Source organism: Halichoerus grypus, chromosome 8 (genome assembly GCF_964656455.1).
Source record: "Halichoerus grypus chromosome 8, mHalGry1.hap1.1, whole genome shotgun sequence".
NCBI classification, from domain to species: domain Eukaryota; kingdom Metazoa; phylum Chordata; class Mammalia; order Carnivora; family Phocidae; genus Halichoerus; species Halichoerus grypus.
Genome location: NC_135719.1, coordinates 139859034 through 139876250, shown reverse-complemented (window position 1 = coordinate 139876250; position 17217 = coordinate 139859034). Strand labels below are relative to the sequence as shown.

General features: G+C 48.4%; 1 protein-coding gene across 4 annotated transcripts in view; it reads left to right on the top strand.

The window, feature by feature from the left end:
* Positions 1-1829: 1829 nt before the first annotated feature.
* The window catches only part of FBLN5 (fibulin 5), a 75828-nt gene continuing 60440 nt past the window's right edge, over positions 1830-17217 (top strand). For 3 of the 4 annotated variants that reach the window (XM_078054116.1, XM_078054115.1, XM_036097506.2), the window contains exons 1-4: positions 2674-2852; positions 6357-6411; positions 8353-8404; positions 11687-11941. In XM_078054116.1, coding sequence (XP_077910242.1) covers positions 2797-2852; positions 6357-6411; positions 8353-8404; positions 11687-11941 — 418 coding nt within the window. In that variant the 5' untranslated portion in view covers positions 2674-2796. Of the gene's footprint in view, positions 2293-2673; positions 2853-6356; positions 6412-8352; positions 8405-11686; positions 11942-17217 lie in introns of those variants that run through there. The other variant, XM_036097507.2, reaches the window with a different exon arrangement.

Sequence of the window (17217 nt, the reverse complement as noted above, 5' to 3'; positions counted from 1 at the left end):
TGGAGCTATGTAAAATTACCAGTATTCTACCATTTTGACTCTGCTGGAAATCCTTCAATATTAAGCACACAAGGAGCTGGTTCAGTCCTTTTTTAAAAAAATAATCAAGTGTAACATACATAAGACTTCATGAATTCTAAGTGGACACTCCTCTGAGTAACCAGGACCCAGATTGCTAATTCAAATGTTATCAGCATCCAGAAGTGCCCCTCGAAGTCACTACCTCATTCAGAATTCTGTATTATATAAAAGGACTCGTCCAGTATGTACTCTTACGTGTCCAGCTTTTTCTGTTGGTTGCACAATAGTCCGGTTTTGGAAGTCCCCTCCTTTATTTAACCCTATTGGTGTCCAACTGATGGATGTTAGGGCTGTTTATAAACCTTGGCAACTGGGATCAGTGAACAACCTTGTAAATATAATGTATTTAAAAAAATGTTTTATTGTGGGAAATTTTCAGCAGATGCCAAGTAAATAGAATAGTGTAGTAGACATCAGCTTTGACAACTATTAGTATCCTGACATTTTTGTTGAATGCATTTTTATTTTTATAATTTTACACGATTTTATTTGTATTTAAGTAATCTCTACACCCAACACGGGGCTCCAACTCATGACCCTGAATTTAAGAGTAGCACGCTCTTCTGACTGAGCCAGCCAGGTGCCCCAAATGCATTGTTAGAGTAGGATTTCATTTACTTACTAAAAGGACGGCCTTTGAGAGGGCTAACTATGTAGACTTTGGAGTCTCAGTTGTGTCAGTGACCAGCTGTGTCACCAGGGGGGAGTTACCTAACCTCTCTTAATCCCATGCCAATAAAATAGAGATCTGATTCCTATGGCACACAGTTATGGTGAGGAGAAAGGACCGCATCAGGGCCTTTCCAGCTGTAGGTAAGGTTTTGTTGATGGGCCCAAGGGAAGATGCACGTGGGGAAGGAGGGGCTCGGACTACTGCCAATCCCACCATGGTCTTTTCTAGAATAGTGTCTTTGGTAAGACTTAATCTCACGGAAAGGTTCCAGTGCTTAAAAACAGAAAGAAAGGAAGAAAAAGAAATAATTTGGAACCCCCCCCCCCCCCGCCCCATACAATGAATGTGAAACCCTGAACATAATGCTTTTAGGTTCTTATCCATCATTCTGCTTTCCCCGACTGTCCTTTTTTGTCTTTTCAAATCACCATTTCACTTGTTAAAATCCCTTTCGAGCCAAGGAACACTTTAAAAAAAAAAATTCTAATTTTTTCTAGCTTTATTGAGATCTATGATACGACACCGAGTCCGTGTAAGGTGGACGGCGTGGGGATTTGTGACTGGACACCGTTTCATTAAAGGAGGAACGTGGCCCCCCGAGAATCAGGGGACGAGGGCGGGGCGGGGCGGGGCGGGGCGCGTGGCCTCGGGAAGGTTTGCATTGCACAAGCTTGATGTCTTGAGTCAGCCTCAGCCAGATTCCATCCTCCTCCTCGTCCCCACCCCCTCGTGCTCCCCACCCCTTCTTCGAGAAAACCGTGAGTCTCCCGTCGCTTCCCCCAAGCCTCTGCTTCACTGGGTCTGGCTCCCCAGTACATCCTCGGATTCGGGGCCCGGTCGCTGTGTCTGTCCTGAGTTCAAGTCGTCCGTCTCCCGGACGACGACTTCCGCGGCCGTCCCCAGCCTCCCAAGGGCCGGGGTGCCGGATCCTCCTCCCCCGCCTCGGCCTGGCGGCCCGGGCAGCGCCGTCCTCGCTGGGTGGGAAGTAAAGGGTCAACGGGCCCTCCCCGCCCCCCGCCCCCCTGCACTTGCCCGCCAATCGCCTCCGGTAGAGATGCGGGGAGCGCGAGTGCGGCTGCTCCGGCGGGGCGGCGGGCCGGGGCTCTCCTCCCAGCCGAGCGCTGGGTCCTGGCAGACGCCCCAAGATTGTTGTGAGGAGTCTAGCCAGTTGGTGAGCGCTGTAATCTGAACCAGCTGTGTCCAGACTGAGGCCCCATTTGCATTGTTTAACATACTTAGAAAATGAAGTGTTCATTTTTAAAATTCCTCCTCCAATTGGTTTAATGCTGAATTACTGAAAAGGGCTAAGCAAAACCAGGTGCTTTCTCTGTGGGCTCTCCAGTGGCTCGGAGGACCCAGGCTCTCCCCTTGTCCTCCCCACGACTGGCTCGTCCCCCTGGAATAAAATACGGGCGAGCCCCAAGGGCCCGGAGGGAGCCGAAGTTCAGGGCCGGCTCCGAGGTCCTGCGCAGCCAACTTTTTCTTTTTCCCCTTTGTTGCTCCTGCTCACACATCTTGGACATGCCAGGATTAAAAAGGTAGGTTCCCCCCCGCTCAAGACTTTTTTCCTCCAGGGTCTGGAAACCTTACTAAAAACCTGATGGGTGGAAAATGGCTATGGCTGGGATTCAGGCTGTGTCAGGATATTGGAAAAGGCATTAGCTAGTGATGCAATGATATTGTTAATTATAAAAAGCTGCGCCTCTGTAATTTCCATCTTGAAGCCTTCTTTTGGGAGTGGGTATTTTATAATACGGCTTCAGAAGACAGCATCCGAGAGAAGTCTGCAAAAACCTCAGAGCTTGATGCTCACTCTTTCTTTTCTGAAAGGGCAGCAGATTTGTGTGTCGTTTTAGAGTATATATATATACATATATATGTATGTATATATATGTATATATATATATATTTCTAAAGCTGGGAGACCAATTACCAGTTCACTAGCAATCATTTTGCTGCATTGGCTGTTGGACAAGCAGACGGGCTGGCCGAACATCCCGAAATTGGATTTGCTCTATGTCTGTGTGGGATTCACAAAGGGCATGCGACCCAGAAGTTTCAAGCCAATGAAAAGTGGGGACTGCAGACAGAAATACATGTAAGCAAACGTTTTGCTATTCTTTAAGGAAATTGCAATTTCAGTCAAGGAATCCTGAAACCTTGAAGAACTTTATCCAGGTTATATCTGCACAGTCTTTAGCGAACTTTTAAAAATGTAGCTGCTTTAGACAGATGAACTGTGTGTGTGTCGGGGGGCAAGGGTGGTCCTGTATTGGGGACCGGCACTTCTCTGACAGATAGCCCTGAGACTCAGTTGGCCTCTCTGGCTTTCCTTACACTGTAGGCTGGTGCACAAAATGGGTGGACCCACCTGTTTTTGAAAGTTCCGGGGACCAGTTATGAGCATCCAAGTCTCCCCTAGAATTTCTATAGTTCCTTTATTTTTAGAGTTTTCTGGAGTTCTTCGTGACAAGGTGTAAACTGTTCGTGAGACTGTGAGAGAGCAGCAGGGCGTGGGTTCCTTCACTTTCCGAAAACCCTCTCGATCCATCGGCCTGAAACTTACTTGGCCCCCAGGACTCAGCTGTGGTTCTTCCAGGAGGCCGGGCTTCAGGCTCGACCTTTCCGAGGAGACCTGTCCCAGGGCTGCCCTCCAGCCAGAGGGAACTGGGAGTAGGGGAGTCGGGGGAGAAATGGGGTTAGCATGCCTTTTCCACTAGCTCTTGGAGCGCACTGCGTTCAGTCAGGCTGTTCTGTCTCCAACATAAACGAGACAGGGTTTTATAACCAAGCGAAAGGAAACTTCATGTGAAGAAACAGGAAAACATTGAAATTCATAATATACAGCTTGGAAAATAAATTTGTTATTGTTCTTCCATTCCTTCCAGATATAAATCTAGCCGTCGCAAATATCAAAAAGCCCTGGGATTTGGCTCTGCACTTTATAAGGTCAGAGCTGTCTCTGGCGTTCTAGAACCTGGCTCACACAGGCACTCAGATGAAATGAAAATGTGTGCACTCTCAGGGTCTTTACTCTTTTGATCGGGGACTAGATGAAGGAAGTGGGCCTGTGTCTTCTAGCACAATGTCACGGTTCTGTTCTCCCTGGAGGATGTCAGCTCAATTCCAGGGCCCTCCAACTACCCAGGGTTGCTAATTCAGATGAGCCTTGTGTCCTGGATTGTCAGCTTTGTCATCTATCGAACATTCTTTTTATGAAGGGAGGGATTATAAAGTGGAGGTGTATGTTGATAGTAGCAGGTCTTCAAGATCACCTCCTCTGGGAAGTCTTCTCTGACCTTCCTGTACCTGCCTCCAGCTTGGCTCTCATGGCGCTCACTGGGTATTTCTCTCAGTGCCCTTACCAGTGTGTATTGACGTTATCAATTCAGTTGCCTCTCCAGCCAGCTCCCCAGGGCAGTGATTGGGTCATAGTTTTGTTGCTCTTCTGTCTAGGGTCCTTGTTTGCAAGTAGTAGTTGCTCGGATAAATCACTATTGAACTGAACAATAATAGCACTAAAAAGCTCTTCATTTACATAGATTTTTTTTAAACCATTGTAATAATTTTTTAAAAGATTTATTTATTTATTTTAAAGATTCTATTTATTTAATAGAGAGAGAGAGAGAGACAGCGAGAGAGGGAACACAAGCAGGGGGGAGTGGAAGAGGGAGAAGCAGGCTTCCCGCTGAGCAGGGAGCCGGATGCGGGGCTTGATCCCAGGACCCTGGAATCATGACCTGAGCTGAAGGCAGTCGCTTAACCAACTGAGCCACCCAGGCGCCCTATTTATTTATTTTAGAGAGAGAGCGAGAGAGTGAGCAGGGGGAGGGGCAGAGGGAGAGGGAGAGACTCTCAAGCAGACTCCCCACTGAGCATGGAGCCCAACTCGAGGCTCAATCCCACAATCCTGGGATCATGACCTGAGCCAAAACCAAGAGTCAGATGCTTAACCAACTGTGCCACCCAGGGACCCCTAAACCATTGTAATCATTTTTAAAAATTTTTTATTAAATCTTTAAGATTTTATTTATTTATTTGAGAGAGAATGAGAGAAAGAGCATGAGCACGGGGGAGGGGCAGAAGCAGAGGGAGAAGCAGATTCCCCGCAGAGCAGGGAGCCCGATGCGGGACTCGATCCCAGGACCCCGGGATCATGACTTGAGCTGAAGGCAGACGCTCAAGCGACTGAGCCCCCCAGGTGCCCCTAAACCATCATAATCATTTTTAAGTGTAGAGTTCAGCAGCGTTAAGTACATTTCATGTTGTTGTGCAGTCAATCTCTAGAACTCTTCTCATCTCGCAAAACTGAAACTCCGTCTTCGTGAAACACTGACTCCCTATTCCTTCTTCCCCTCCGCCCCTGGCACCCACCATCCTACTCTTTGTCTCTAGGATTTTAACTGTTCTGCGTCTCTCATATAAATGGACTCATACAGTATTTGTCCTTTTGTGACTGGTTTAATTCACTTAGTATCACGTCCTCCAGGTTCATCCACGGGGTAGCTTATGCCAGAATTTCCTTCCTTTTTAAGGCTGGAATATATTCTGATCCACACTTGGTTTATCCATTCATCTGTTTATGGACCCTTGGGCTGCTTTCACCTTTGGGCTATTGTGAATAATAATGCTGCTATAAACATGGGTGTACAAATATCTCTTTACGTCCCTACTTTCACTTCTTCTGGGTGTCTCCCCAGGAGTGGAGTTGCCGGATCATATGGTAAATCCATTTTTAATGTTCTGGGGTGCTGGCACCCATCTGCCCCGTTGCACCTCCCCACCAGCCCTGCACGAGGGCTCCAATTTCTTCACATCCTTGCTAACACTTGCTGTTTTCTGCTGTTTTGATTATAGCTATCCTGATGGATGTGAGGTGGTATCTATACTGTGTTTTTAAAGCCTATTGGCAACCATGATTTTATTGGATAGAAGCTTGCGGGGGAGGAAGGGTGGAAGTCTCAGGCTCAGAGAGATTCGGTGGCTTGTGAATGGAGAGCCAGCCCGACCCACGGGACTCCTGGACTCCTCCTTCTAAGATTTCCCTCTGCATCCATTCTTCTCCCGGCTGCCCAGGTCCCCTGGCCCCTCTTTGCCATTGGGGCCTATGTGAAGCGTGCTCTGGGATTAGGAGACTTTCCCGAGACACTTCTCTTCCATAGAACTCAAATGCTGCATGTTGGCACTTTCCTTTCATCTTTTGAGGAGGCTATGGTCTCATTCACTCTGTTACCATTTCAGAATAAAGATATTCAAAACTTTGCGAGAAGTAAAGACAAAGCAGCTGGTCCATACATTGGTCACGCCACAGTGGTGGGTTTTAGATTTTGTCTTTGAAGCAGCAAAACCTTTTATTTAAAAAAAAAATGTCATCTAACACCTTATCCCAACATATAAAACTAATAGAAGAGACATGATTTTGTTTGGGATGTTTGGGGGTATCTGGAGTCTGCTTTGACCTTGGGAGCACCCCAGGCCCCAAATTATATACACAAAGTGGAGTCCCCATTGTAAATACATGGGCAGCCTGAGATCTCTGTCCCCAGCCCTGGATTCTGGAGGTATCTTGGGCATTTATATCTCGACTTCTTGCTCCCTGCAGGATCCTCACTGTTACCATTCTGGCTCTCTGTCTTCCGAGTCCTGGGTATGCACAGGTAGGATTTTAATTTTGTTTCTTACCTAGAAGCGTGTTAAAAATCAGGGAGAGGGGGTTCAGCCATGCATTTTAAAATCCCAGGATTTACAGTTCACCGAAGCTGAGCCCTGCCCTGCGCCCAGATGAAGGCCGGGCTCAGAGAAGTTGACCCTTGCCCTGGGGACAGGGCTGGGACTTGAGTGTTCTGATTCCCAATCCAAGACTTTGAATCAGATCCACTGCCTCCTTTGTGTCTTTTGGGACTTGATTTATGGTAAATGTTAAAAAGTCAGAGGTGCTCTAGGGCTTCTGGGCGGTAGTGCCCTGCATCCATGTGGCCCCCGTGGGTCTGTGTGTCTCCCGCAGATACGCATCCCTGGCCGGAGGAGGCGGGTCCCACCTCTGGGCCGAGCCCCCTGGCAGGAGTGTGCACAGGGGGTGGGAGATTCAGGCTCTGGCAGGGGTCTGGGAGAGACCTGCAGCGCCCAGACTTTATGAAACCACGTTTGTGTCAGCCTTTGAGAATGTGGGCATATCCCTCCTGCAAACTCAGAGCGGCTTCTCTGTCTCTGGCTCACAAATGAATGAGGCCTCACCTTGGAGCAGGGTGAAGGGGCCACAGGCGGGTGGGGGAATATTTTTTCCTTTCATAGTAAGAATTTCGAAATGGATTCAGGCTATTAGGGATAGAAAGGATCTTGGGAAGAGTAACAGAGACATAGAGCTTGGAGGGCCCTTGGAGTCCTCTGATCCAGCCTCATGGTGACAGATGGTGACATCTGGGCGCAGAGAGGACAGTGTCCCGGTCCTGTGTTTACTGCACATTAGGCACTCCACATACATGAACACATCCAGTCCTTGCAGCTGCCCAGAACTAAGCGCTGTCACCCCCATTTTACAGGTGAGCATAGGAAGCTGTGACTAGTGGCTACAGGGAGGAGTTGAAGCCAGGCAAGCTGGTGGACTAGAACCCTCCCTGGACTTAGTTGGTTAGCCAGGCCTGAACTCCAGTCTCCTAGTGTCCCGAGCTTAATGGCACCGCCTCCTGGCTCATTGCTCCCTTTCCTTTGCCCCAAGGCCCTAAGACTCCTGAGCCCACTTCCATGAATGCAGGCTGAATCCATCCTCTCCGAAAACCAGCCCACAGCGTGGGGAAGCCAAACCCTGGAAGGCGCAGAGAAGGCCAAGGATGGGGTTCCCAAAGTCAAACATTCCTTCTCCGCCTATTCCTATAAAATATCCGTCTTCAGGGTCTTCCCCAGAGGCCCATGGACTTTTGGCCCCCATGACATTTTTCTAAGGCCGTAAAGTTGTAAACACAGGTTACACGTGAAGACCACAACCTTCGGAGACTGTTGAGACCTGTCCATTTCTAGAAGCGTCTTTGTGTAATTGTCTCGGGGAGACTGAAATAGGGGGATTTCCCCGATACTACTTTTCTTACAAAACGGGCTGCATCGCTGTGTAGCTTTTTAGGTTAGAGGGTTGGGTTAGGGGACTTCACAGGGGGCAGGGCACTCACAGGGGGCCCTGAGAAGGGGAGGTCAAATAGCACCCAGAGCAAGAGAGTGATTGCCCTTGCAAGCAGTCATATCCAGTCCCAGAAAGAGAAGAACACAGGATGTGCCTCATCATCGTGCGGATCAGAGGTGATTATTCCTGCTTTTCATAAGCAGAGCAGGAAACAGCCCCAAATCTGCAGATATTGGGGGTTTTGAAGCAATGGTGTGGGGGAGTTTAAAGCATAATGCTAAGTGTAAAATGATTATAAGAAAATACTAAAAAGAAGGGGGGCAAATAGGCCTTATAATACAGGTGTTGGTATTATGGATGCTTTTTTTTCTTTACTTCATTTCCCGAACTTTCTGTGATGTCCTTATAATACTTTTATAGTAAAAAAATAAATAAATAAAAGTAAGGAACACGACCTCACCTCTTTCTCCTCTCTCCTTCCCTGCAGCAACAATGTACTAACGGCTTCGATCTGGACCGCTCGTCAGGACAGTGTTTAGGTACGAGGCCACCGAGGATCCTGCACTGGGTGGGGGGCCTTCCGTGACAGACCGATGGTGGGGCCGTTTCTTTCCCAGCTGCTGCTCGATATTATCACATCTGTATTGGCCTGGATTATGGAAGAAAACAGTGCCACAGAATGTCTGAAGTCGATAATGCCCGTTATCAATTTCCTGCTCTGTGGCCAGCCCCATGAGGGGGCAAAAATGATCAAGGATTGATCCATGTCCCCAAGGGGCTCTCCGTCTGTATTAGTTTCTGATGGCGCTATAACAAATTGCCACACACTTCGTGGTTTAAACAACAAAAATGTACCTCACGGCTCAGCTTAGAAGTTATCTATAGATCATTATCTATAATTATTTGTAGGTCAGAAGCTCTTTAGGGGTTTCCCAGGCTAACATCAAGGTGCCAGCAATGCTTTGTTTCTTTCTGGAAGCTCTAGGGGAGAATCCTTGCTCATGGGTATTATTGGCAGAATTCACTTTCTTTCTTTCTTTTTTTTTTTTTTAAAGATTTTATTTATTTATTTATAGAACAGAGAGAGACACAGCGAGAGAGGGAACACAAGCAGGGGAAGTGGGAGAGGGAGAAGCAGGCTTCCAGCCGAGCAGGGAGCCCGATGCGGGGCTCGATCCCAGGACCCCGGGACCATGACCCGAGCCGAAGGCAGACGCCCAACGCCTGAGCCACCCAGGCGCCCCAAATTCACTTTCTTTTTTAGAAAAATTGAGATATGATTGATGCATAACATTGTGTGAGTTTAAGGTGCACGAACTTACTGATTTGATCCTCGTACATATCGCAATATGATCTTCACCAGAGCCTTGCTAACACCGCCCTCACATCACATAGTTACATTTCTTTTCCTACGGTGAGAACATTTAAGATCTACTCTCCTAGCAGTTTTCAGGTCTCTAGTACAATGCTGTTACCTATCCTCACCATGAGGCCCATGAGCTCCCCAGCACTTATTTGACTTATAACTGCAAGTTTGTGCCCTTCACCAGCCTCTCCCAGTCCCCAGCCCTTGTCAACCACCATTTCACTCACGATTTTTATGAGTTTGGCTTTTTTGATTGCACATATAAGGGAGATCATACAGTATTTGCTCTTCTGTGACTTATCTCATTTAGCATAACGTCCATCCATGGTGTTGGAAATGGCAGGATTTCCTTCCTTCTCTTGGATGAATAATATTCCATTGAGTATGTGTGTACAAACATTGTGTGTGTGTGTGTGTGTGTGTATCCTGATATAAACACGTCTTTATCCATTCATCTGCTGACGGACACTTAGGTGGTTTCCACGTCTTGGCTATTGTGAACGATCCTGCAGTGAACAGGGGAGTGCAGACATCTCTTTGAGATTCTGTTTTCATTTCCTTTGGATAAATACCCAGAACTGGGATTGCTTGATCATAGGGTAGTTCTATTTGTAATTTTTTGACGACCTTCATACCATTTTCTCTAGTGGCGGGACCAATTTATGTTCCCACAGAATCCCGTTTCCTGCGGTGGCAGGACTGAAGGTCCTGAGTCCTTGCTGGCTGTCAGTAGAGGGCCTTTCCTGGTTTCTAGAGGCCTCCTCATTCCTTGCCTCATGGTTCCCCCCAGCCCCCCCCCACCATCTTCAGAGTCACCACTGTGAGTTAAGTCCCTCATGGGCTCTGGATCTCTTCTTTTTCCATTGTCACATCTCTCTGACCAGCCCTTCTTGCCTCTTCTTCTTCTGCTTTTAAGGACTTAGGTCATTACACTGGGTCCACCCAGGTAATCTCCTACCCCCCCATCTCAAGGTCACCTGGTTAGCAGCTTTAATTCCTTTCATTCTCCTTCGCCAGGTAACCTGATGCAGTCCCAGGTTCCGAGGATCAGGACTGACCTCTGGGGGCTATTCTCCTAGTACGTCATCTAGTGGAAGAGGTAGACCTAGACGGAGTGTCAATAAAGAAAGTCTTCATGGAGGCCACATTTGAATTGGGCATTGAAGGATGAGTAGGATCCTGAGAAATGGCATTCCTGGTGGAAGGAACCACAGAAGCAAAGACCAGGGATGGAAAGGACGTTCAGAGTATAGAATAGTTTGTTGTGGATGGAGCACAGCATATATAAAAAGATAATAAGGCAGCCCCACTTGCTCCCACCTCGGGGATGTATTTAGCTTTTTGATTATATTTGATCGAAGCCAGATCATGTATCTTCCCAGAGCTCACATCAGCTAAGAACCAGAGGGGAGAGAGATGGTTCCAAAAAGTGACGAGTGCTAAGGAACAAAACCCTGCCATGGACAGTCTAGGCTGGCACTTAGATTTGAAGTGCTGGGGGACGAGGATGGGCCAGGAGATGAGAGGGTGGCAACCGTTGTTTTCTGTCCCACCAGACTTCCAGAGGGTCTCAGGCTTACCACTAGAGAACGGGGCATCTGAGCCTCAACGTTTCCCTTTCCTGAGCTGGGAGTTGGTGCGCGTGTCTCGGATGAGCTGGCTGGGGTGAGCATGTCTCCCCCAGCCTCCTGTCCCCCGTGGAGTGACCCCAAGGCTGGTGAGAGGGCCCAGCGCGTGGGCTCAGGCAGTGGGCTGCTCATGCTGGAGCCAGAGTTCAGGCATCCCCTGCCCCCACTCCTTGCAAGGCCGATTTTCTAGGGAACCTAGCTCCCCCGCTCCAGGCCTAACAAGCAGAACACCAGCCTGGCTGGACACGGGCCTGTTTGCTGGCACCGGGTGAGCTGACTTGCCAGTAAGCCTCCACTTTCTTCACAAGTAACTAGCTCTCAGCCAGGCCTTGTCTTCCTTGATGCAAGGGACTCTCTCTCTCCCCTGCCCAGCTGTTATTTGGAGGAGAAGTGGGAATAATTATGAGGTCCATCCCAGTGTTTCCCGAGGGTCATATGGGTACATGGGAGCACCTGGGATGTTTTTAGATGGTACACTCACGGATGAATGCTCTATTTCCGTATTTAAACATTCATTTTTACTGGTACTTTCTGTTTACGTAAATTGGCAGTGTTTCCTTGGGTTTCACATGTGGGTGATAATACGGGGTTTGCGGCTACCGCTCACGCTGTGATGGGGTCTCTGATGGCTGATGTTTGGGCGACGCTGGTCAATGGGATTCAGTTTAGCCGGCGTTTGAGCGTCCCTGCAGCGATGAGCCAGGGACTGCCCTCCGTGTTTGGGCGCAGATGTTGGTACCGACTGCCTTGGGATCCTTGGCTGAAGTAGGCACCGTGCACGGCGTGGCCAGGGAGCCGCTAACCCTCATCCTTTCTGTGGTTTCCAGATATTGACGAATGCCGGACCATCCCGGAGGCCTGCCGAGGAGACATGATGTGTGTTAACCAAAACGGCGGGTATTTATGCATCCCCCGAACAAACCCAGTGTACCGAGGGCCTTACTCGAATCCCTACTCGAACCCCTACTCAGGTCCGTACCCTGCAGCGGCCCCACCGCTCTCAGCTCCAAACTACCCCACGATTTCGAGGCCTCTCATCTGCCGCTTTGGATATCAGATGGATGAAAGCAACCAGTGTGTGGGTGAGTAGCCCAGAGTCTCAGGCTTCTGTGCTCTGGGGAAGTCTTAATCCGGCAACGATGAAGTCCTGACCCGTGAAGCAATGACTTACTTTCTACAGAGTTCCTTCCCGCTTAGTGGCCTGTGTCCCCGAGAACCCTCCCACCCAAGAGTAGCTTAGATTGCTGTCACATCATGGTTCTCATCCAGAAAGCCGATTGTTTTTTTTGTTTTTGTTTTTTTAAAGATTTTATTTATTTATTTGACAGAGAGAGACACAGCGAGAGAGGGAACACAAGTAGGGGGATGGGAGAGGGAGAAGCAGGCTTCCCGCAGAGCAGGGAGCCCGATGCGAGGCTCGATCCCAGGACCCTGGGATCATGACCTGAGCCGAAGGCAGATGCTTAACCGACTGAGCCATTCAGGCGCCCCCAGAAAGCCGATTTGTTTTTTCTTTATTTTCATCTGTCTGTCTCTCTATCATCTATCTATTTAAAGACTGAGCTTATATTTTTTCCATTCAATAATAAATGCATCTGGTTTAACTTAGTGAATCCCAGAGAGAAGATCTAGAAAGGACCAGCACTTTCTCTTCAACACTCCTCACCCTTGAATGGAATGTATATTCTTGAAATAAAAGAAGTCTTGAAGGCCACGGCCAACCGTTCTGGAAAGAGAGTGGGTTCCTTGGGTGGGTGCCAATGTTCTTTTGGCTAAAATGAGCCTCACTGATGGGAACGCACAGCAAGAGTAGACCTCTGGGAGGAAGGAGACCCCACGTGGCACGAGGCCCCAAGGGGGTTGGCAAGTGGTTTGACCGGTGCCCTAGTGAGCTTTGGTGTCTGTTGGCCAGTGTGGCCTTGGCGGAGGGTTACCTGGGATCCTTCCTTGGTTGCTTTGATGGTTGGACCAAAACCGTTTGTGACTGTTTCCAGCTTTGGCAGATGGTCTAGAGTGATGATGGCTCCAGACTTTTTTGATCATGTACCCCATATCCAAGATCTTTTTGAGCCTGGAGCCCCTGATATACATATTTATAAATTACATACATATTCTGTTATAGTAATATGGTTTGAGGAGTGTAACACATACATTCAAAGCTAGAACATTTTAGAAGATGTGATAAAAATAAATGTGCTTTGAAGTTCTGATACTTCCTTCCTATACCTCAAAAGTTCTGGAGACCACTGGTGTACCTAGTGAGATCTTTGTTGGTCCCATTTCAGGGCTCTGAAGTATTGAGCTGTTAGAGAGGCTTGGGTTGGTTATTTCGTAATGTCTTGTATATGCTCATGCAAATGAGTGTGCATTTCCATCTGGATACATGGAAATAGTATGCAAACAAGTGTCCTTCAGAGCTGCAAGGGGAAATTGGATGCACCTGGACCCAAACTTCTCCATTCCTACTGGTCGCAAGGGACATGGGGTGTGTATGTGTGGGAGAGGGGTGGGGGAGGGAGGAAGGAAGAGAGAGAGGGAGAAGGAGGGGTGGGGAGGGAGGGGAGAGCTGGTTGATGGTCACTCTGAATATAGATGAGTGGGCAGAGGCAAAGAGTGTGGGGCCCAGTCAAGCCACGGACGCGGTTTGGTGGAGGAGGTAGCGTACTTCCTTAAAATGCGCAGCAGGACCGCCGTAACTGGAAGGGACTTTACCAGTTGAACTTCTGCTTCTTCATCTTCTAGGAAAGAGAGCATGGACTCCAACAAGTTAGCGATGACAGAGGTTAGGATGGGAGGCCACTGGACTGACTACCAGTATCTACCTTCCTAACTTGGCCACATGACCTCTCTTGTCTGGTAGAAAAAAAATGATCCCCAAAAGAAAGAAGAAGAGAAGAGAAGGAGAGATTGGGGGATGCCTGGGTGTCTCAGTTGGTTAAGCGTCTGCCTTTGGCTCAAGTCATGATCCCAGGGTCCTGGGATGGAGGCCCACATCGGGCTCCTTGCTCAGTGGGGAGCCTGCTTCTCCCTCTCCCTCTGCCCCTCCTCCCCACCCATGCTCTCAATCTCTCTCTCAAATAAATAAATAATCTTTAAAAAAAAAAGGGAGAGATTGGGGTGGAGCTCCTCTTCCAGGATGTCCTGTGGGGCTGGATGCGCCGAGTGCAAGACTGGAAGTGAGGAAGAGGGTATGATAACCCATCAGGGTACTCCAGGATTTCGGAGGGGGCCTCAGGGTGCTCTGCCTGATGTCTGGGGTGATCCCAGAGGCTCCTTTGAGGAACAGCTGGGAGCTGCTGCACGGCTCCCTGAAGTGGCCCCCTCCCTCCCACAGACTCCTTTCCAGGATCCCAGGGCCCTTGAGAAGAAGGATGGGGCTGGGAAACCTATTCATCTCCTGGTCCCCATGACGTCATGCAATTTTACAGCTCCCAACCTGTCACACGGGAGATGCGGAGCCTTCATAATGGCCCTTTTGTAAGAAGAATAGAATCAAGGAACCCTAGTGAGGCCTGGCACCGGGCCCATCCATTTCCAAAAAGTTCAGCATTATGCATTCATAAGTCCTGAGTTCTTTCTAACTTCCCTTCCCTGCACCCCACGGTTTCCTGATGTACAGAGGTCCTTCTGGGCATTGTAAGAGGTGGCGTCACAGGGGAGGGGCAAGAGAAGGGACCAGGAAGGGAGTCTGCTTCCCTCCAGAAACAAGGATGCAAGAGGTGCGCTTGAGAACAGGCAAAGGGAAGCTAGGTGCAGAGATGGCCGAAGAGGGGGAAGGCACCAGGAGGGGGCATTGTTAACAAAGGAGGAAGAGGTGAGCACAGGGTTCTCACCACCTGGAGGAGGAGAATGCTGGTCTGAGCTTGAGGAAGTGTGGAACCAGCGGTGTGTGATTGGGAAGAACTGGGAAACATTTCTGAAATTTGGGTGTCCTAGGAGGGAGGACAGCTTCTCCAAAGGAGTCTTCTCCTCCTCCCCATCAAGATGAAACTAATAAACAAGAGTGATGAGGCAGTGGTAAGAAGAGCAAACCCTTCCCCTTTGTGGGGAGGGGGGGGATATTTACATGTGAATTAACACATTTACTCCTCACCACAACCCTGCGTGGTAGGACTATCATTATTCCTATTATACTGGTAAGGCCCCCGAGCCATTTGGAGAGGTTAGGAAATCCAGCCGAAGCGAATGAGGATGAGTCAGGATTTGAACCCATTCAGGCTCTGGATGAGGCTCGGCAAGTTTAAGGTTTTGTTCAAAGCCTCTGAGAGAGTCTGTGTTGGAGCCCTGATTAAACACGAGGGCCTTCTCTTGCCTTTTTTTTTTTTTTCGGTAATTAAAATTTTTGTCCTGTAAAATTCTGAACCTAGACAAAAGCAGAGAACATAATGAACACTACCTACTTATCACTCAGTTGCTATAATTATCAGCACAGACCAAGCCTTGCTTGTCAACTTTACTCTCCCCCAGTGGATTAATTAAAGCAAATCTCGGGCATCATATAACTTTATCTTTAAATACTTCAGGATGTATCTCTAAGAGATAAAGATTCTTTAAAAAAAATAATCCCAACACCGTTATCAAACCTACAGAAATCAACAATAATTCCTATTTATCGTTAAATATCCAGGTGGTGTTCAAATGTCCCTGATCATGTCATAAATGTCTTTTTTTTTTTTTTTCTTGTTGGTTTGTTAGAATCAGATCCAAATAAGGTCTACAAATTGCATTTTGTTGACAAGTCTCTTAATCTTTTTTGTTTCTCTTGCCTGTACTTGTGGATGAGGCGGAGTTGTTTGTCCTGTAGAATTCCTTACATTTGGGATTTTGCTGATCACGTTTTTGGGGTGGTATTTAGTATATTCCTTCATGCCTTCTGTTTTTCTGTAAACTGGTAATAGTTAGATCTAGAGACCTGATCCAATTCAAATTAAATTTTTTTTGGCAGACTGCTTCATAGGTAACACCCTTGCTCTTTTGTCCTCTTTCTGCCCTGCTTTCTCCTCATGAACTATAAGACAAGACAAGACATATATTTTCACCGTGGCTTCCTTTTTCTGAGTTTTATACCCAGTTTCAAAGAAGCAGTTTCCTCCCTTGTGTCCAAATTAGACTGTGGCTCATCTCTGCAGACCAGGCAGGGCCAGACTCAGGGCACAGGTCCCCGGTACCCCTGAGTTTCCTTCTCGCCTTCTCTGTTTTGGGTTCTGCTTTGGAGGCAACTAGACCCTGCTCCTTCTGGAACAAAATTCGGCCTCAGGTTTGAGTCCCCCAACCCCTAGATGTAAATCGGGGTCACCCGGGACACTTACGGAGTGAATAGTGACCCAAGAGTAGCAGCCCATGAGCCAAGAAAGTTTTGTGTCATCAAGAAAACTGGCATCTTGGCTTGTGGGTGCTCAGCCTTACAGCTACCTCATGAGGGCGGTAGGACTCATGGCTGGTTAGGATGTGTCCTCCAGATCCTGGGCCCTTGGGAGATCGGTGGCCAGCTTCTCTGGCGATGGAAGGCCAGATGGACATGCTTAGTCGTCAAGGAGGAAAGGGCTGCTCCAGGGGAGTCTTACCTACCTGGATGCACCCAAGATGCAGATAAAAGGTAAAATCAAGCACATATCAAGGGGTCTGAGCTGGCCAAAAGACTTTGAAGAGGCAGGATGCTGTGGGGTTTACAGTGTGGGTGCTGAAGGCTCAGAAAAAGGGGAGCTGAGCTGAGGGGCTGGAGCACCCATGGTTTGAACCCCCACTCAGGAACCTTCCTACCATAGCACACTGCTTTGGAGAACAGCACCTTCGGCCAAGGTCCCTGAATATGGATGTCACTTATTTATGTGTGTTTATCCCCTTTGGGGCTCATTTTGTCACCCTCTGGGTGGACATTCTTAGTTCTGGCTTTGCTGATCAACTTGGCTTAGCGGCAAATTTAGGGACTCCACTGGTGACAGATGCTCATGGAATGTTCTGCGGTTGAGCAAGCAGTCTTTTACTAGAGCCCAGGGACTTCAGGGGCTCTTCTGGTCATTTGTGAAATTATGAGCAATGCCAGTATTCTCTTTTCTGGCCCGGGGATTTGTCATTTTTTTTTATTTATTTATTCATTCGAGACACAGAGATACAGAGAGAGAGAGAGAGAACATGAGCAGGGGGAGAAGCAGAGGGAGGGGGAGAAGCAGGCTCCCTGCGGAGGAGGGAGCCCGATGCGGGGTTCGATCCCAGGACCCTGGGATCATGACTTGGGCCGAAGGCAGACGCTTAAACATCTGAGCCACCCAGGCGCCCCATGGGGATTTGTCATTGATCAAAGCGCTTGAGTAGTCAGGTAGGCACACATATGGATCTTTCTGGAAGATGGATGGTGCTA